This window comes from Phaenicophaeus curvirostris, chromosome 7 (assembly GCF_032191515.1).
Source record: "Phaenicophaeus curvirostris isolate KB17595 chromosome 7, BPBGC_Pcur_1.0, whole genome shotgun sequence".
In the NCBI taxonomy this organism is placed as follows: domain Eukaryota; kingdom Metazoa; phylum Chordata; class Aves; order Cuculiformes; family Cuculidae; genus Phaenicophaeus; species Phaenicophaeus curvirostris.
This window is the reverse complement of record NC_091398.1, coordinates 21,622,141-21,644,126: the sequence shown is the minus strand read 5'-3', so window position 1 is coordinate 21,644,126 and position 21,986 is coordinate 21,622,141. Positions and strand designations below refer to the sequence as shown.

The 21,986-nt window shown below is 37.8% G+C and overlaps 1 protein-coding gene across 3 annotated transcripts in view; it reads right to left on the bottom strand.

Moving 5' to 3' along the window:
* Positions 1-21,986, bottom strand: part of STK39 (serine/threonine kinase 39) — a 98,124-nt gene that overhangs the window by 51,100 nt on the left and 25,038 nt on the right. For all 3 annotated transcript variants that reach the window (XR_011337743.1, XM_069861168.1, XM_069861169.1), the window contains exons 3-10: positions 21,021-21,129; positions 20,195-20,336; positions 18,046-18,101; positions 15,613-15,722; positions 15,400-15,501; positions 15,071-15,204; positions 11,216-11,264; positions 11,047-11,112 (exon numbers count right to left, since the gene is read on the bottom strand). Coding sequence is in view for 2 of the 3 variants with exons in the window: in XM_069861168.1 (XP_069717269.1) it covers positions 11,047-11,112; positions 11,216-11,264; positions 15,071-15,204; positions 15,400-15,501; positions 15,613-15,722; positions 18,046-18,101; positions 20,195-20,336; positions 21,021-21,129 (768 nt within the window). In the remaining variant the exon portion in view is untranslated. The remainder of the gene's footprint in view (positions 1-11,046; positions 11,113-11,215; positions 11,265-15,070; positions 15,205-15,399; positions 15,502-15,612; positions 15,723-18,045; positions 18,102-20,194; positions 20,337-21,020; positions 21,130-21,986) is intronic.

The window sequence follows — 21,986 nt, the reverse complement described above, 5'->3', positions numbered from 1 at the left end:
AGTGTAACATTATGCATCTACTGTCTTTTTCCCCATTCTACAAGGAAGACAACTAAACTACTAATCTTGACTTTCCCACTCTCTCAGTTATTTGAGCTATTCCTATTAAAGCCTCCAGAAACTGAATAGTTAGGGTAGAATCCTGGGTAGATCTAAAACATTTTCAACTCTGCCCCACAAAACAGTACGGTGACCTTAAAGTATGGTAAATAAGATGCATTTGTGTAAGCAAAACTGATAGCATTAACAAACATTAAATATTTCAGCAACAAGGAAGGTGCCTTGCTGCCCTCCATATACAGGCAACTTATAGCCCAAATGTAATTTGTTCCTAAATTCCTGGAGAAAGGCAAATGTGTAGATCCCACCCATTTAAAAAAACATCTGCAAAAGCCTTTTTGGACACTTGACACTGCTCCCTATTAATTTCTAACTAGAGAACAGTCAGGGCTGTTTGTTTGGTTGGTTTTTTTTTAATTTGCATATCTACAAAAGACAGTTAAAATTATCTTTTTTTCCTTTCTTTCTTTCTTTTTTTAAAACTACACATTCTTCAGGAAATACTGCAGTCCAACAAATCAACTAGCTTAGCTTTTACTGGAGATAAAATTGTCTTTTATTTTACCACTGATGCCCTTCAGCTACACCTGCTAGTACAGACAATCCCAAATGCCCCAGAGAGCATGAACGACAAGGTGGTTATTTAAACACCTCGTCTTTTTCATATTTTACAGTCAGTACTATTAAGTGCCCAGATTTGACTTATCAGCAGAAAAAAAGCAAGACCAGTCAACTGATGCTGTATATCTTCACCATTCCTTAAGACTGCAGTAATGGTTCTTACAGGAGACGGGACTCCCCTGTTACACAGATCCCCGATGTTCTTATAGAACAGATACACTGAATTACTCTTTAAACTGGCAGTATTACTTCGTAATTGACAAGGTGAGGGGCCCCCATCTCTTTTTTGTTTTCCCTTTTTTTTTAACCAGATGTCCCAAGAATTTTACTTCTCATACAATTTTGTGAGAAGCACCTACAGAGCCAGTGTAAAACAGGACATTGTTGACCACTGTTTTGGTTTTAGCACACATTCTGCTCTGCGTATTCTCTCCAAAAAAAACCACACCAGTTCCTTCCATACACATCTTAATCCTGTAGAGCAGTAAGATTTTATAATTTTTACCATTAGCCGCCTTGTAAGCCTTTCCTAAATGTTTCCTGAGATTTAAAAGCAATTTCCATCCCCACACCTATGCATTTATATGCATTTCAATGCAAGGAAGAAATCAGCATATCATCACATTTATCCAGTCATGGCACAAGCCTTTTGCTTAAAACAGTTACACATTAATCACAGTTTATCACTTGAGGTAAAACACAAAACATGGAGAAGTCACTTTCTACAACATATTGCAAAAGAACATCAGTCTTTTTAACATAAGAACACCTACTATGAATTGTGATCACTTTTTGGAAAAAAAAAATACAAATCTGAGGTCCAAGACAGAGCATGAGTTTCCACAAGTACACGCCATCCTTTGTTCAAGAGCTGAGGCACTTCCTCAGAAGGCCAGCCCCCATTCAACCCAGTCTCACAGGTCACGTAAGCATCCCAATCCCTTCACTGCTGGCTATTCTTAAATTCCCCCAAGCTGGTTACAATGCAATGTCTCGGTTTTGTTCTGATGCAAGCCACAAAAAGTCTGCAAACTTCAATGTGTTTTATGCTACTTGGAACCTTGTATCTTTCTCACCATGAATCATGCAGACTATCAGTATTAAGGGGATGTAACCACCACCTTTCTAAAATAACACTCTGACATTTCTGCTTTGTAGACCTCAAAATGTGTTATGATATCACAGTAATTCGGTGTTAGCATCCCCTTTTCTTAAGCCACTCTACATACTGCAAATATAATGAGAAAAAAGCCTTCCTCTTAGTCTTTTTCTCCTACTTGTAAAATTTGGGGTTAGTGTTTTGGGGTTTTTTGCTTGGTTGTGGGTTTGGTTTGTTTTTAAAGTGCAGGCAAGCCAAAGACACTGCTTTGACAGCAATAATTTAATCTGGCACAGAAACTAACGCTGGGATGACTGCTAATGGCCTTTCGGGATCAGACTCTAATCTTAAGCTCTTGCCTCAGAATAAAAATTGAGATGTGCAAGCCATCACTCAGGATGACGTAAGGCTCTTACCTTTGCAAGAACTGGGGAGGTTTACTGCATTAAACCTATTACAGTATGACAACATTCAAGTCCTTCTCCTCCACTGCCTACAATCACATGCCACAAACTTTCCTGGGGGAATAAAATTCATGTACGCAGACAGGGAGTGCTAAGGCTGGTCCTGAACCCAGAAAACTTGCAAAAGTACCATTCATATTCCATATAAGTTGCCATTGTCCCTCTACGTTGTACAACCATAATTAGGTTTTGTCCAAATTGCTGACTCCCATTTAAAATTTCATGTTAGATTAATGGCCAAAATATTTGATTTACATCGGGGTCAATGTTTCATAAATCAATCATCTTTTGGTCTCACAGTAATTTTCTTCAAAAATTTAAACTGCACCTCTACTGGAAGTAAAATACATTTTCACAACTCTCCAGCATACCCTTCCAAAGAAGTTATTTATTGTTTGGTATGAAGTGTGCAATGTTATGTTTACAGAACATTTATAATTACCCTCAATAAAATAAGTCAATATGGAAAATCTGAGTCACTGGTGTAAACCTGCAAATATCTGTTTCTTCTGTAATGCAGCACAAACTATTGCAATAAACTTAAAAGGCACTCAAGTCATTTAAGAAGTGGAAATACAGGAATCTGCACCATTTTTGTGTAAATTACTCCTTCTACTCTATATTGGAATCAAGTACATTTCTTGACTAAGATGCCAGTGTAAGATCATTACATTTTCTTTCATGAAAGAGAACTGCATAAAGGAGCTTGACAATTCTGAATAAGATTTCCTCAGCTCTCTCTACTGGTTCTTGAAGACCACCTTTTTTTAAGGGGTAGCACAGCACAAGTCAACAAAGAATAGAAATCTGTTGGTTTGGGTTTTTTTTTTAAATGACATTTGCTTTAAATAATTATGATGTTAGTTTGTTTTGATAGACAAAACACAAACAGTATCATGCTCGCATGATGACAAGCATGACATATAAGGGCAGAGCCACCAACGGAGAAGACTGTCATGAAATCTTACCTACATCCACATTTCAGAAACGGAATACAGTGGACAGATTAGTGAGAGGAAAACCAAGCCATTAAAAGCTGAGAGGAGAGGGAAGGAGGGTGCACATTCCTACACCACTGGAGGAAACACTGAAAAATGGGTACAAAATGGCACCCACGCCCCACTCACTCTGGGGGATTCCCTGTCCAAAGCTGCTGTCCTTCAACTCTTTAACTGTGTCCTCTCTTGCTAGCACAATGCTGCTTAGAGAGAGCAAAATGTAGCGGCTCAAACTAGACATGCTCTTGTCACATAAACATCTTTTAAACAAGCACAGGTAATTCCCATCACTTCTAATTCTGCTTTCCAAACCCATAACGTTTTACATAAATACTGCAAAATACTTATTATCTCTGCTCCAAAATTTGAACTTGATTTTGTTTTGAGGAATTGCAGTGTTCTGCAGAAATCCCAGTAACATGGCAAATGCGCAAGTTTAGTAATTCAGCGTGATTTTTGGTTTTCAGCCATTAGTTTTCCATTTGTTAGTTCCACTAAACAGATTTAATTCCTGAATGTTATTAACTGCAATCAATCCTTTAATTTACATTTTAACAGAAGTCCTTCCAGTCATGAATGTGTACCTGTGCTGAGGAGGATGTTTTCAATTAATTGCACAGAGGAGTCGCTTTTTTTCTCAAAAGTAACACTTCACTTCAAAAACAAGGAATCCCAAATGGGCTACCAGGCATGACCTGATGGCTAATTCATACATGTAGACAGAGGCTCTTTCATGTTCTCCTTATTTTTCCATCCTTACTCCCCCCTGCCCCCCAATCAAATCAAGGTGCTAAGGCCAAGAAGGTATCTGCAGGAATCAGAGAAAGCCAATCAAAAATACAGCAAACTGACAAAGTAACTTGATACTCTGAAAGATGAAGAAGAAAGATAAAGGTCCAGATCTTTAGAGCACCTGGTTATCTTTCCTTGCTGCTCAAATGAATGGGCATTAAGATGGTGAATCATTACTGAAAGGCTTTCTGTTAGAGGAATCACTGCATTCTCCATTTCTGATCAACATTTTCCAGTTCCACCATGCTTTTCTATCATCCATGCTGTTTACTTGCTTAAAATGATCAGAGTCAAAAAGAAAGAAGACGGATACAGCCTCATGTAGAGTCTTTATTACTGCGTAGTAAAGGTGGTTTTCACTTCCAGCAATGTAGTCACATTAAAGGATATTTAGGAAAATATCCTACTACTATAGAGTTCAAGTAAGAATTTACTATGATTTTCATTTACTTTCAAGCTCAAAGGCTTGAAAACACCATTTCAATTTGAAATTCTGACTTCTTCCTTTTTCTATTTCCTACAAGGCTTCATTTACATAGGCACATTAGAGACTCTACTGCAATACACATTCTGCATTCAACACAGATTTTAAAGTTATAGTAAACAGCTTTACTAAAGGCATTAAAAAAATAGGGCAATCAAAACTTCGGTGCAGTTCTCCAAAAAGTTAAAAATTAACATGAAAATTGCGAGCATAAATTTTCAGTTTTTATAAAATCCAATTTTACAAAACTCCAGTGTTCATATTTAGTCAGATATCAAGAAGTAGACAAGGCTATAGCATTTAAAATCACAGACTTAGAGCTGCTCCCAACTAAGCAACATCCTCCAACCTGCGTGACTTCACAGTCCAGGCAGGACTGAACCCTGCTTACTGCACTGTACATTAGATGTGGCTGCCCTCTGCTGTCTATGACTCCTACACAGCACAGCTGGGATGCACACACCTTTGTCATCCAGTTGACATTCTTCCCCTTTCACTTCACCGTGTAACTTCTCATTTACCTGCAGATGCACAGTCTGAATAATCACCTTGTGGAGTTGCTTCTGAGTTCTAAACAGAAACTGGCTCCGCATGTGAATTATTATAATACCTGTACATATTTCTGCTCTGCTAGCCTTGAAGTATGTATTCTGATTAAAAACTTGAAGTTCTCAGCCCCAGCCATAATTTTAAGTTCTTCAGCCAAGGGCATTTTTCACCTAAATGAAGTCCCACATAATACCACAATCTCAAGGATGTCCTGCCTCACCTGTACTTCCCTTGCAGTTCTCCCCAGAAACTTGAAGAATATGACCAGTATCAACGACAAGCACAGGAGGCCAGTGTCAAAACAAACAGCATGCAGGGTTTTTGTGTTGTACTTATAAAGCTTTACAAGGTGAAACCAGGCAAATGTATTTACTTTTCACTTTCTTCCCAGTGTTGGGCCAGGGCTTCATCGGGTTTTTTTTCCTCGTATTTTTTTAGAACTAGGAAGACTAAAAATTTAACTTCTCCACACAAAAGCAAAAATCCCCACATAATTATTGCATAAGTCTTTCAGCAACTAGTAACAGATGGCAATGCCACTTCTGAGCCACCTTGCATATACAGAATCCTCTTCATAATTCATCTCCCCACATGTCCTTCCTGAAAAACTTCTCAAAATGTAGAAAGCTTAAGTAAAACACACTTCCACATCCTCCCAAAACTCCTCATTACTTTTATGAACAAAGACAGACAGAAAGGTTTCTCCTACCACCTTGCTCACTGTGACACTAAGGTGATCCTAGCAAACCAGCTGTGGGGGCCTGCGTTGCCAAAACACACTCTGCACTGACAAAATACTGGCCTATAGATTGGGAACAGATTTAATCACAACTAATTCGATTGAGTCACTTTGCACTTAAGACACCTTTTCAAATCCAGGAGAGGCAATCTAGTTTTGGATGTCATGAGAGCTAAGTGTTTGAGGCTTCACTTCTCAGACGGCAAACAGGTAAAACCAACACCTTCCTGCACATTCTCAGCAAGAGATAGAAAACCTAGTAATTACAAATGAGGACAAGAAAATAGGGTTATCTTCTAGTTAGTTATAAAGCTTCCTTCTTGATCAAAGAATCCACCACCATCATCATGCCCACCTAGACTTCCTTTATCCTTTCATGATTCTTTAACCAAGACTCCTTCAAAGAGCACCTTTAAGAACATGCTAGTCTTGCACCTCACAGTAATGAAACCCTCCCCGACTACTGAAAGCTTCAACTGCTTAGATAAATGCCAGAAAGCTACAGGTCTTATCAGAGAAGTTCTCATTATATACCAACCTCATGTTAGTCCACGTTCTAGACATTTCTGAAGAAGTCAACAACTCACAAACAGCTGGTGAGCAGATCAATGATGTTACACAAGGGAGCATGACTCATTCACCACAAAAATGAATTCTGAGGTCAAACCATGATAGACCATGAACTGGAAAACCCTTGCCAATATGGGAGAGGGTTACTTTTTAACAACGAAGATTAAACATGTGTGAGCTTTTAAACCCCGCCAAAACAAGTAATACAAATAATTGTAGAGATGCTCATTGCCATCTGAGGCACAAAAGACCCCCAATCGAGCAAACTATTTTGTAGTTTCTTTTAAAGCTCATCTATTCTATACTAAATTAGCTCCATTTGAGAGGGCACAAAATCCATCCTCACAAACTCTATACAGATGGTAAAAGCACCATATGAAAGAAAAGATGGAAAACCCATCTACAGCACAAAGTTCCTTCTATCTCATCGTTCAACTACATTTAAGAATAACCAGCAGAAATACTGACAGTGAACTTCTTCCTCTATGTGAAATGTTAAAATGAAGTTGACACAACTGTATGTATTTGCCCCTTAAAACACCGTCCGATTCTACCACCCACTAACACAGGCACTGCTTTCTAATTATGTGAGATTTTGTCAAATTTGTATTTTATGGGAAAAGTGTTTCCATTAAGTTTTACTTCCAGCAACTTAAAAAAAAAAAAAAACAAAATCCCATCATGGTCTGAATGACAGTTTCTCCTCTATTTTCTCTAATAATATCCAACAATAGAGTAACAGTTGCATTATTTTTTTTTAACTTGTAGCAGTGTTCTGGGTAAACTGAACAACTAATCCATTGCAATGAAGAGGCCTCCCCCATAGGAAGTCATGCCAAATAGAGTTTAGCTGCTGTTTTCCAGAAAAAGAGTTCCAGTACAACATGTCTCTTTATCTTTTTATATCAGCATTAACAAAATAAGCATTCCTTAAAGTCTTAAGGATTGTAACAATGAACATGCACTTTTATTAATCATCTGAGCTCAAACTGAAGTTGCTGTCTGCTTTTCAAAAGGTCCGGAATCCAGCTGTACTAAGACCCATCACTGGGGAGGTGTCTCCATCAGATTAAATACATTACTGAAACAAGGAAATATTGTGTATGAATGCCTTCTTGAGGTGCAATCACGCTCTTAGAGCTACCCAAGAAATCTGAGATCTCATTATATTTTCCTCATTAAATGCAATAGATTTTTAATTTCTTCTGTACTGTAACATGAGCATTTCCCTAAATTAGCTGTACTGCAGAGCTAGAATTGCAACCCATCAGTAAGGGTATTTCTATTGAAGTTTTAACAAAAAATGGTATCACTCACACTAATCACCTCTTTATATTCTCACAGGCGTTTCCTAGTAACTTACAGCTCTGAGCTTTAAAGATCTTCTATTAACAGCACAGAGCAATACCACCTTCTCCAAAATAGAATTCCAAGTCCAATTACTACTCAGATTTTTATTTTTTTCACTAGCAGCACTTCAGACAGCAATAAAATGAAATGCAGATACATGTTTTCCCCTGCTCACTTTGTAGAAGTGGCAGTCATGCAGGAGATTTTCAAAATTAAAGAAACAGGCTTATAAAACCACAAAATTGACCCAGGGACTTTGGGCATACAGAGTACTTAGAGTTATAATTAATTTTTCAGTGTGACAAAATTTCAAAACTGACTGTGGAATTTTGGAAGCTGTTTCTAGTTTCCTCTATTCCAATACAGCAAGCCTAATCACAAGTGAAACAACTTACCATTCAGTTCAAAATTAAAACCACTTCAACGTGTTAATAAATAACATATCTGAACTCCTACTAAGTTATTGTATTGCAGAGGTGTATGCAGCCCTGATCCAAGCAGGACAGGGCAGGCTGCTCACCACACCACCTAACAAAGCAGAGACTGCAGTCAGGGCTCCCACATTTCTATCAATGACAATAGCACGGTCTCAGAGAATGTCCCCACTTACCAGACTGCACTGAGCTTAGACCATTCACCACAACCTTTTCTCCAGTTCTTTTTGACACCAGCAACACTCTCACAAGTGAGAGTCACATTAATGAAACCCAGGATTGTCTGAAAGGCGTCACATGGTGTAACACTCATTTCTGTGGATCAGTACCAGTATACACTTAAGCAAGTTCTGCACAGGAAAAGGCAAGATATGTACCTCCTGGGCAAGTAAATTCCAGAAGTGTTTCAGCATTATCCTTAATTACTAGGATAGGGCCAGGAAGAAGGGAATAATTTCAAAATTAGCAAAATTAAAAGCAAATAGAGAAACACTGCTAGGAGGAATATCTGCACAAAGATGTAGTTCACAACTCTCATGTTAAACAGTATTTTAAACACACAATGCAGGTGTTGCTTAACTATCAAATTGGGTTCTAAAACAAGACATATCCATAAAGCATCAAACCTTTTCTTCACGCACACAAGACCATGTGTATCTGTTTTCAGGATTTGAAAAACAGACCTGAACTCCTATTTAATCAAAACAGTTGCCAAGCATATGCTGCAAAGGCCAAAGCAAAACATGAGAACGCTTTGTCAAGAGAAAAGAATTTAAACCAAACTGGGGCTGAAGTTCTGGGCAACAGAATAAAATAGTAGTTATACACGTGGTAAACACAGGAAAAATTCAATTACTGCAGGGCAGATCGGAAATCTATGCTAGCAGTGGTGCTACAGGTCATTGGTTATAGGCATCTCACACCAAGTGCTGCAGAAGATCATTTAAGTAGTAATGACACCAGTTCCTCCCCATCTCTTGCCCCAGCGAAAATTCTTTTTTCCATTACAGGGGTTACTTCTTCCAAGAGTGATGCCCTAGGCATTTTACATGTGAATGTTTGAACAACAAAACTATGCTTACACAAGCTTTTTTTAAAATAAAACCACACAGTTTTAATATTATAATGTATTTATATTTTATGGCATCTTAAAACAGCAGCCACATGCATAGCTGTAACAAGTGAATTAAATTTTAAATCCCTGATGAATTTTAATAGTGTCCTTTTAAAATATAAATATTTTAGCATTCTCGCTAGCTAAAGCCTAAATATTTGTTTAATTCTTCGTGTTATTAAAAGACGCATTAATTTGTGTCTAGCACTGAACAGCTTTTAAGAATCACTCCTCTTCCAAATTTGAAAGAATTGTCCAAAAAATTTCATTCAGAAAAGTATTTCTGGTGGCACATGTGAGGCTATCTTGCATTTGTTATGCAACTACAGATGCTGTTACTTAAAGAAATACGTGCATATACAAGTTAACATGCAATCTTTGAAGCTGATGTGACAATACGAATCTCACGAGGCTCATGGTCTATCAGAAATGTAGCTGACACCAGAACGTGTCTAAATTACTCCTGTACGGCCCAAGATGTAAATTGAAAAACAAACGACTATTTCTCCACAGTTTCTTGAATTTTATGTGGTCACTGCTGCCACCACATGGGCAAACAGCTGAACTATCCCTCCCCGGTCCCTTGCAGAGGTTAACCTGCTCAGCATGTTCCCCCTTCTACAAGCCCTCAATTCCAGCTTTCTACTCCAGCCTCTCATAAAGCCCCATCATTGCCACTAATTTCCCAAATTACTTCCACTTGAAAGAAAATTAGAAGGAACTTAAAGCATACAGATCTTGCTGACAATCTCTTGCAATACAGGCCACCAGCTGCAGGAACAATTCAGTGTTGCAGAACTATGCCAAACCAATATTCACAAAGACTACAGGAAATGTTACAAGTGCCAGTCCAGGTAACTGAAGCCTAACTGATGTGCCAACAAGGGCTGGAACAGTTCCTTTATTGTGGTGCCCTCCTCAAAACATCCTCGCAGGAAGCCTGCTTTTAGAAAGCTGTGCTCAGCACACTACCCCATTACCTGCAGGCTCAGCAGTCTCCAAGCAGGTTGTTCATACTGAAAAGACATGGTGAGTTAAGGCACCACAGAAGGGAGTTCCATAATCTCTCATGCACAGCAACCAGGAGTCAACAGTCATTCCTGTTTATGAACAGTAGCTTACTTCATACCTAAGTTTTAGAATACTTACCTGTTAACAATATTTTTTTTTTTGGTTCTGCTGCACATTTCCTAGTAAGCTCAATTTATTCAAGTGACAAAGGCACCACAGAAAAAACAGCACATGCCATAGATGTGGGTTTAACTCCATCATCTGGGGGATAAGACTCCACTGGTCTGAATAATTCAGCAGCACTCTTGAAGAGTTTGGAACCAAATTCCACACATTTGGGCATCACATTTGAAATAATCCAAAGAACAAGGCAGTCTTCAACAAATAACATATATACTATATTCACCCTCTCTCTAGGTGATCAATGAAGACAGAAATTTCACAATTCATGAACCTCTATGCTTGTAGATCACTTTTTCTTTGTACATTTCACCTGTAGCTTTCTAAAAGGGAATGTGAAGAAAATCATATAATGTATGATACCAAATACCACATACTATTTTCGCACATCCAGAAAAGAAGTCAAAATGCCCCAGGGCTTCCTGGAGAAAGCTAAGCTGCAGAAATCATTAATTCAATAGTCACTGTCTTTCAGGGACTGCATAAGAAATGGCATAGTCGGTCAACTGCAGTATAAAGCAAATGAACAGTCCCTGCTTTCTCTTGCATACCAGTCAAGTAAAAGATATGAATATACTCACCTTTTTCGCTCTTTGTGCTATATTAGGCGTTCTAGTGAGAAGCTTTTCAATCAGGTATTCTCTGTTCTGCAAAATCAACATTTGGTAAGTTAAGAATCAACCCAAGGAAAGAAGAAATTTCATGTAGATTTTAAGGCATAGCAAAATTTACTCATATTAAACGTTTTACCTTGGCTTTCTGGAAAAATTTGCATTTTAAAAGTTCTGCTGCTGTGGGCCTGAAAGATCAATAATAAATTAGAACAGAAAACAAAGACCACTCCTAGTGAATACAGTACAAGACGTTAATTAAACAATACGTCTCTAATACTTTTAAATTAGTACTGTATGAATGGGGAATGAATGATAATAGCTACCAAATCAATTCACATGTATTCACTTACCACACATGAAAAAATTAAGCTTCCCTACAGCAAAAATACCGAAAAAAAAAGGAAAGAAAAAAAATCAGTCTATAACTTGCTAATTTCCCCCTGCCCCCCCTTTTTTTTTATTTTTCAACATAAATGCATTTTACCCTTGAAATGAACAAACAAAAAGTAAGAGTTGGGTATCACGTTTTTCCCTAAGTGGCTCTATGAGCAAAACTGAACTTTGCTAATAACTACATTTTCCAAACAGTAGCATGAATACCTACTACTAGCATTCTTTTACTTCATTGACATCAGCAGGTATTCACAAGAAACTATACTGACACTATTAACATGATGCAAAAAACAAAGTCATCGAGAGCATATTCCAACCAAACGGACAAACAAAAATCAAAGCAACAGAATCACAGAATCACTAGGTTGGAAAAGACCCACTGGATCATCGAGTCCAACCATTCCTATCAAACACTAAACCATGTCCCTCAGCACCTCGTCCGCCCGTGCCTTAAACACCTCCAGGGAGGGTGAATCAACCACCTCCCTGGGCAGCCTCTGCCAGTGCCCAATGACCCTTTCTGTGAAAATTTTTTTCCTAATGTCCAGTCTAAAGCTCCCCTGGCGGAGCTTGAGGCCATTCCCTCTTGTCCTGTCCCCCGTCACTTGGGAGAAGAGGCCAGCTCCTTCCTCTCTACAACCTCCTTTCAGGTAGTTGTAGAGAGCAATGAGGTCTCCCCTCAGCCTCCTCTTCTCCAGGATAAACAACCCCAGCTCTCTCAGCCATTCCTCATAAGGCTGGAGAATATCTCCAGCCCCTACCACCTTCGTTGCTCTTCTCTGGACTTGCTCCAGAGCCTCAACATCCTTCTTGTGGAGAGGGCTGTAAGGTCAAAACATTTCACTTTTACTTGCTGTTCTGTTCAAGTCCCTTTATTCACATCATCGTCAAGTTTATATTTTGGACTTTTTCAACACATTACCACAATCTTATAGACACCGAAGTGATTCCAACAGGATTTGTCTTCCCTAGCTTCAGGGATCTAAAAAGCTATTTATCTAGCCAAAGCCATACCTGGATACAGAAGCAGACTCTGGAGAGCACGAAACATCTCTTGGGATGAAATAAAATACTCTAGGTTCTTTTTAGTCTTTTCCATTAGAAGCCCATACCACTATCCAAGGCTAGTTTTGACACAGCTAAATTTAGGGAAGCCAAAATCTCCAAGATTCATGATTTCTAAAAGAACAGAAGCAACATCTGCTACAGTTTGGCATTTGAATTAAAAAGTAAGAGACTGGCTTCATCACAAACTTCATAGGACAGAGGAAAGCTTCAATTTGGAAAATTTAAGTCTCAAAAAAAGATGCTAAATCTGCCCTTTTTTATTTCTCTGAGAACACATCTGTAGAGTAAGTGAAGAAGAGTAAGTAGTTTGTATGTATATATCAGTTCACTGCTGCCAGAGATAATGAAACGACTCCAACGTTAACAAAAAGGATCCAATGCAGACAGTAGTTGCATAGAGCACTTATTTTTATTCCTCTCCAAAGCACCAAAGTCTACAATAAAGGAGTTTCTATTAGTGGCATTGTGGAGACCACCAGGCTTAGCAGTAATTCACACATAATAATTGGAAGAGCAAAAAGGAAGGGGACGTTTAAAGGGGGAAAAAAAAAAGAAATCACTTTGTGTGTGAAAGTTTATGTTCTACCTCAGACTAACACTTAACTTTAAGACAAGTTTCAGTTATCTGCTACCATCACATCTCATAACAGAAATATACAGAGTCAAAAGCTAGATCCTTAGCAAAGTTTTAATCAATGGTAGAATGATGGACACTAGTTTGAGTATGTGAGACACTTCTGAAACAGTGGTCTGGACATGCTTTCTGGGCCTGTTTTCCACACAGGCTGCAGCAGTGAATCACAACTGAGGACTGTAAGCAATGTCCTTGGCACTAAGGAGAGAGAGAGAAGCTCCCATATACCGACCACTAAAAGAAAAACATCATGGTCTGAGACAACAACAGTGCAATGCCAGCCCTAGAATTTGCCAAAAAGAGCAGGCATGTCTCCCACAACTGACACAATGACTATGGAGGTATCTCCATGCAAAATTAAATCCTGGCTTGGAAGAAACAAAAAAGTGATGATCCCACAATGTTAAGGACACTCTCTTCTCAGTTAGAGTAACAGATGCACAGATCTAACTGCATACCCGCTGGTCTAATTGTTCAATTCAAGGCATTCCCAAGTATGAAGATATTGCACAAGTTTAAATATCAGTGCAATAAATTAGTGTAATGAGTTTAAAGACTAATGTTTCAACACGGATATCATAAGTACAGATCAGGTACCCCTGTATTACGTATTCAAGAAGAAGAGGAAAACCATTTTTATTATTTACTTCTCACGCTTTCATACGAGTTTATTCTTGCACTGAAAACTGCTGGACGCTGGAAACTAAAAGAAGCTTGATTATCTAGAACACATTTAATTTGTATCTGTGAGCAGCCAAACTGCAGTCCTGCAGCTTAAAGCATCAGGACTTGCTATTAAGACCACCAATTGTAAGGGGTCTGGGAATCTGAAAACAGTACACAAATGATCCTTCAGTGAAAAAAATAATTTGAAGGATTTCAAGAATAAAGATGTTACACAATCTCTTTTCTTTATTATACTTGTTCTTCAATATTGCCACTGTTACCTTTTCAACTTGGTTCTCCACAACAATATCCTGGACCTAAACTAGCATAATATCGGTGAACAGCAAGACACACCACAACAAACCCACACAGTACTCAATCAGGACTGTGCTCCAAGAACAATATTTTTCCCCCAAAATATCAGCTCTGAAACTCTCCCAAAAGAGCGATATATTAAAAACCCTTAGGAAATAATGTTAATTATAATGTGCCTCCTCTAACTATTCAGCAAAAGAAACTTACAGAAGTGCGTCTGCATAAAAATGAATAAAGGATAAAGAAACTGTTTTGAGAAGTTGGGACCCCAGCAATGGTTTTGCAATAGACATTTAATATTTTCATGATCTTGGCTATCCCATTCACAAAACACAGCAAGAAATAAAAAATCAAAGACACTGCCATGCAATTGCCTACATAAACATAAGGAAAACTCTAAGCAACCTTGGAGCCCTTAACTTCATAGTAAAATATAAATACATCTTAACAAATAATTTTCTCTGGAAATATCCAAGTTAAAGGCAATATTAAGCTTATGTTGATTTTTCTCATTTTGTAACATTACATTAGTTATTTATTTTTAATTTATTTTAGAGGCCAAAAGACTGATACATTTGGTTACCAACAGTTCTGTTGGCTCAATCTGAGTAGTCCTGTTAGATGTACGCACAATTTTAAGGTTTATATCTTGCCTCAGATGAGAAATAAGTTCCTTTGTTTGATCAGAGTTAAATTCAACAGTATATTTAAGTATAAATAAACTAGATAAACAATCCATAAGAGGAAAAATTAAGCAACAATTGAGTCAATTACTTCTCCCCAGATGAAGATCACTGAAGGCTGCTATTCCAAAACTCAAATCATACACTTAAAGAGGATGTTTAAACACCAGAACTTGAAGTAGGCTGTACATTTAAAAATATAATCCCACTGCACATGGCAATAATGACCTACCTTTTGGAAGGATCTTTTTGAAGGCATAATGAAATAAGTTTTCTAAAGGATTTGCCATATTTTTTCATCATTTCCTTGTCCTCTACACCTGTTTCTAAAGTAGGAGGATCGTTTTGAAGTGTCAGCATTAACACCTACAGAAAACCCAAAAAAGAGGTACTGTAAGCAAAATCAGTTAAAAATACATAGAAATTGAAAGAGAATAAAGTATTCCACAGAACTCATTTATTTCAATATATTGAATTGCTATTAATAATGAAGTAGGGCTAAGTATCTAGCAACATTGATAATACAGTTCACAGCATTAAGTAATACAAAGTGATTGTTACTTTCATGGGAGGGTATTTGTGATATGGTGCTGCTCCTGTTGCTAACTCAATGGCTGTTATCCCAAAACTCCACATATCAGCCTTGAAGTCATAACCTCGCACCTGGAACAGAACCAGAAAGGAAAGACAAGAAGATGGTGATGTCACACGTTCCAAAAATTAAAGACTGAAAAAAACCAACAAAAAAAGAAGTATTTTTAACATTAGGAATACCTGCTCCATTACTTCAGGGGCCATCCAACATGGAGTACCAACAAATGTTTTCCTTACTTTGTTACGAGTAACATCACCTCCCGTTGCTAAAAATGCACTAACACCAAAATCTAGGAAGGATGAAAAAAGTCAAAATCTGTTAAACTACCAATAATAAATCAGAAGTTTGACACTTTAGAAATAAAGTCAGTTCAAAAAGGTCCACTAGTGGGAACTCTCCATTGCAGGACTTACCTTTGTTTGATGAGACACTGTTCTTGAAGTGCTACAATAGAGGTGGTTTTATCTGGGAGATCTACGCTAGGACATCATCAAGTTTTACAACCTAGTATACGTCTTCCTGAATATGGTTACAAAGGACTCCAGTAAGTTTGTCACTTAAAGTTTTCAAATGAACACCTTGAGCCAAGGTTTGAAAGATTTGCAACTGCTATTATTCAAAGACAAGGAGCTACTTCCGTATAGCTACTAAATTTGAATGCAATTTGAAGAAGGATGAATACTATGTATATTGTAAATACTTACGCAGATTTAACAAGTCATAGGTAATCAGCAAAGTGATCAACAACATATTTATTTAGTAGTAGAGCATGACATGAATAGTTTTTTCCAAATTCCAAAATCACAAAAAAACACTTTAGTGTTCTATTAATCTGTCACTACATCAGAAACAGCTGTATGAGAGATGCAGGGGATAAATGGAACAAAGAAGAACAGATTATCAGCATTAGAGAGAAATATTGCCATTCTGAGTGGGCTGTGTGAAGAGTATTTTAGGCCGCTATTTACAAACCGGTTATACTAAAATCAAGTACTTTACTATAGACCTACTTCCCTATACTCCTGTAGTGCTGTTTTCTCCTATTAATATAGCATTAATTTGAAAAGGAGAACAAACAGTAAGTATAAATGGGTGAAGAACAATGAAAAAAAAAAAAAACAACAACCAAAAACCTAAGTAAAAATCTCTTCTTGCCTAAGCTTCAAAATGAAATATTTCAACACCTCACTGAGAAAGATGTGATGAGTATTTAATCAAGTCAAGTAAACGTTTCACTACAATACTAGTCAAACACTGTTGTATGTTTACAGAAAGAAAGAAAGCTTTGATAGCTACTCAATAAAAACAAGCCTTTAATTTCCCATCCACATACAGCTTTTACAAATACAGGTTATTTCAGATAAGACTACCTACAGTGGCAAGCTTCCTGTGACACAGGAGACAAAGCATTATGGAGAACAAGTTATATAAAGAAGAAAGGGAAACATATTACAAGGAAAGAACTGAACAATTCAACAGTGTTAGGGACTAGAAGTCACAGCCAAAGAAAAAACAGATTTTATGAAGAGCTCCAATTTATTAACTGTATTAATAAAGCATTCTGAAATTAAAGGAAACAGAGTGGCACAAATAAGCACAGTCTACAAATCATGTATTCCCTAACATCTTTTTCAGCTCAGCCAAGGCTGGACACTCGGCCAAGCCTCACCCACGGCCAATATCCAGTTACCATTTGGTGTAGGACTGGGACAGAAACAAAGCTTGTGGCCTCCAAGGGAGCTGGACCTCAAGAACCCCACTGAGGGAAGGCACAGGCTGCAAAAACATTTCTCCCGTAACCTTCTCACCTTGACAGTGGCTGTAGACTTTACCACGTGCAGGTTTACAGTTAAGACTGCAAAAGAAATAAAGGATCAAGCTCCTGCAAGAATGGGGCTGGCCAAGGAAAGCTTGGACTGCCATATAATTGCCCCCGATATATCTTTCTTCTGTGTTTGCCTTGAGTATCTGAGGCATAAGCCCTGCCTGTTTTAACCAATTCTTTTCCATACATTTCTGGATACGTATTACCACAGGACTGAATACCCTGAGAACAACTGGTGCTGTACTTAAGCTCTTATGAAAACCAAATAATTTCACTCTTACAGACTGTCAGTCAAGAAGCATATAGATACATTCACTGCATGTTTAAGATGCCAAACTGTATTCAGCTGATAACAAGGCAAGACAAACGGTAGAAAAGCCAAAAATAGTTCTCAGGGAGATGTATGTCATGCATTTCAGTGACTAGTTAAGCTATAGCCAAGATTCTCATGAAGGGCAGTACATACAGATTTTTGAACCACCAAGAACTATCAGAATTACTTGCAGAAATAAATTAAATAAACTTAAATGAGTTGATACCATTTGCAAGGCGTTTAAGGTATGTGGGTGATTCATAAGAAAACATTAAGAGGACATCAAAAACTTTCCTTATATATTTGATGAGACACAGAAAAATACTTAATAATTTCTAAATCATTAACCAAGAATCCTGAAATCCAAAACTGGATAACTTGCAACAACAGCACTCCAAAATCAACAGTTAAAAGCCAACAGAAAAATTTGTATCTGCTGCCCCAATACAGCTGCAATTCCGACACTGCCATTACCTGCTATTTGTACAGAGCCATCTTCACCCAGAAGAATGTTGCCAGCCTTCAAGTCTCTAGAATGTACAAACAAAGGTTGCTTGTATATATTAAAGTATATATGTGCATGTTTTACACAAATAAATAAATACTGCATACTAATTGGTTTCATAAGATAGCATTTAATATTTAAAAGACAAACAGGAACTGAAGTATAAAATGTAACTGATTTACAATAAACAGAGCACAGAACTCAAACTCACAAATTCTGCCTCAAATTCAGCCTTGGCATAAAATCAGCACAATTCACAGATAAACTCTGAGAACAGAAATTTTGGTCCAAAGTCTGTTTTTACCACCTTTTATAAATCTAATCTCACACACAGAGCTTTCTCACATCTAACTGCACCACTGATGAAAAAGAACAGATGAAAAGGAAGTTTTCCTCTTTGATCTCTTCAGAGGAGAGACTCATCTTAAAGAAAGGTAAAAATAACGTATGTTTCTACCCAAAGAAGCTATTAAAGCCCAGGATTAGCAACCATATTCTGCTATAGGGTACCACAATGAAAAGCTACTTGACATTGAATCTGTCAAAAATTCAGTTTGTGCTCAGCAGTCAGTTATATCCATTTAACACACTATTCATGCGTAATGATAGCAACAAACTTCTGGCTGTTTAGGGTGGGGTTTTTATAGAAACGTACATCCCATTCTTAATGCACAGGATAGATATTTTGTACAGCGTGTACCATAAACATTAAGAATTTGAGAAAGTTAAATCTTTGCAAAACTGACTGAAAATAATTAACTCATTGCTACTGAAAGGTAACATAGCCTGTTCCCTTATACATAAACAATAATGCTTCGAAGCAACAGAACAGAATCCCTGAACAATTTTGGAAACATCTTCTCCAACTGGCAAATACCACCCGATACAGTTTTCCCTGAACTACCACAGCTTTCACCTAACACATACAAGGGAAAAGCAATGCACACTGCATCATCTTGAATAGGACTTCTATGGTACTAGACAGTTAACAAATTAGATGCAACAAATGGGTCTCTCTATCTTTTTAAGGTCCTTTAAGAATAGACAAGGGTAATATCCAAATCCAATCTCAAAGGGTCCTGTTATCCTTAAAACTTAATGAATGTTCCTTCCACAATAACATCAGCTTAAAAGACGACTATGAATTAAGGTTTGTGGCAGATCTTAGGCGTTCCAGACCAGAAGTCAAGATAATTGTTCTTTATTTCTCCATTTATCTCAATTTTCTCTCTGCAAAAGGAGGAAATAGTTCTTCATTTACAGAGGCAGTTCACTTATAAGATGAGACATAAGAAGTACACATAAAGAAAAACTATTGTGCTACATCTGCACTACCTCCATTCTCAGAGTTCTGCCTGCAGAGAATCTGGTTTTGTTTAAAAAATTCTCTTATAAAAGGCTAATGCTTGAAACAGCGTTTGTTGTAGGCACCTTCCTTAAAGCAAATTCACCTCAGTAAAATTAATTAGGGAGCTCAGAGTACAGCACTTTCAACATCCAGCCAGTGGAAGCAACCTGGGGATTGCTACAGCGTGTATATATAGATCATCCCGCAGGGATCTGCACTATTTACAACGAGGAAGTCAGTGAAGAGAGACTACACAGAAGAGATAGTATAGACACCAGTATGCAATTGAACGGTACCAATTCCAGCTTCACATGTGGTCATAAAGAGATGTGTGTAATTCATATTACTGAATACCAGGAAAAAATATATTTTACATTTATACAGCAGTGCCCAAGTGCTCGGATTACAGGTTCAGTATGCAACACAATAACCAAGCCACTGACCACGTAAAAAACTTGAGCCAGATTACATATTTTGAGTACCAGCAGGTACAAGAGTATAGACTACAGTCTTAACATACGTAGTGCAGCACAGACTTATCCCAACTTTAAAAGAGAGAGATAGGATCAAGTCTAGGCAAGAATTACTGACAAACTGCACTCAAGATTACAGCATCGGCCTGAGCATTATCATTTGATGATTACTGATCACATTCTACAGTAGGTGAAAAAGGCAATACAATTTCCTTAGCCAAGCAGCTGCAGCAGACCAGTATCAACAAACTGTACACAATACTTTGAAAATGCTTCTCCCTGTGTACAAGCTCCTACCTGTGAATTTGTCCATTCCTGTGTAGATAGTCTAAGCCCTCCAAAACTTCTTTAAGAATTGTTGCTATTATGGGTTCTTCAAGGACACCATTTTTGTGCTCTCCTCTGTTGACAATATACTTTATTATATCAAGCATTGAACCTACATCGCATATCCAAGAAAACAAAAAAAAACATACATATAGCATTATGAAATCAGATTCCTGAGAAAGTTATAATTCTTTATTCTTTCTATGCTACTGCAATTTAATCGTTGCACATATGTATAAGGACTTCACGTAACTAGCTGTCAGAATAAATCACACTACTCCCTCGTTCAAACAAGAAACAAGGCACTTTTTTTTTCCCCAAGAATACAGTATCACTCCTATCATTAGAAATATCTACTAACAGCTTGCTAAGCTGCCATTTATTAAATACTCAGGAGTATTCAACATTTGAACAGACAACTAAAGCAAAGGTTTTGGCTTATTATCCAGCTTAGATTATGGCTCATGTGTTCACGACAAACATGCACTGCAAGACTGGAAGGAGATACTCTCTGCAAACAAAAGATGACAACATCCCTAGTAACACCCAGTTTGACATTGAACTTCAATTATTATAAATTTTGAGGAATCTAACATCAGGTTTCTTATTATCTAAGTATTTTTCAACAGCTCATAGTAAATTCCTGTCATGAATCACTGGTTTCTCTCAGGGTCTATGCTCCCACATCCTTGGGTAACCCATAGTTGGGTTAGGTTAACTACACTCAAAGAAGACAGATCAGAAAAAAAAATCATGCCATTTCTTTGCAGCTAAACAAGTAAAACCAGTAACTTACCTCCACTTAACAGCTTCATAACCAGCCAAAGTTCATCCTTCACCACAAAAGATGTGTAATAGGTCACCACATTGGGGTGATTGCATTGACTCATTGCTTGAATTTCTTTCTGTAAGAAATACAAAGCCCAACGTAACACAGCCAGCTATCTGTTCTGCTTGTATAGGACAGGAAGTTTAATTTCCAAAGTAAAATACTATCATAGAGCTGAAGTATGCACAAAACAAGCATCAAGGCACCAAAACATTGCAATTTACCTATAGATCTACATGCAAGACCAAACATTATTGCAAAAAAACAAGGGAGATTTGGCCGGGAGATAAAGGCATAAGTTTCCTTCTGAGCGCAGCAAAGAAATTACTGTTGAACTCCCAAATTCAGAGTGACCAATGAAGAATGAGCAGTCTCCGAGAGCTGAAGGTGTGGATACAAACTGGACAAAATAAAAAAATGCAAGGGAAAATCAAAACCTACTGCCTTTTCTGTTCAAAAGGGATATGAAAAGAGAAGAATGGGAACAGGTGAGAAAGGAGGAAGGAAGCTGTCAGACAAAGGACACCACTGGCTTGGCTACTGTGAGATGGACAAGTGGACACCAGGGTCACACAATCAAACAGAAGTGCAAGAGGAAAAAGCATTGTTACAGACCAAAAGCCAGAGGAAACAATTGACTAGAGAAGCACACAGTCACCAGCAGATGCACAACGTGGCACTACCAAGTAACACCATCTATGACACACCACAGCTGTACACATTAAGAATGACTGCCTTGTATCTGTTATTTCAAGCAGAGTCCTTTTTCTATTGTCTTTCACATAATTGTTCTGTAACACCTTTCCGGAAGCTCTCATTATCCTGCCAGTCCTTAACATAGGAGTGTTTAGGCCTCCTCTGTACTGGAGGGTTTACTCTCACACAGCTTTTAACTCCACAACCCCACTTCTCCCTCTCTGCCTCCGGCTGCAC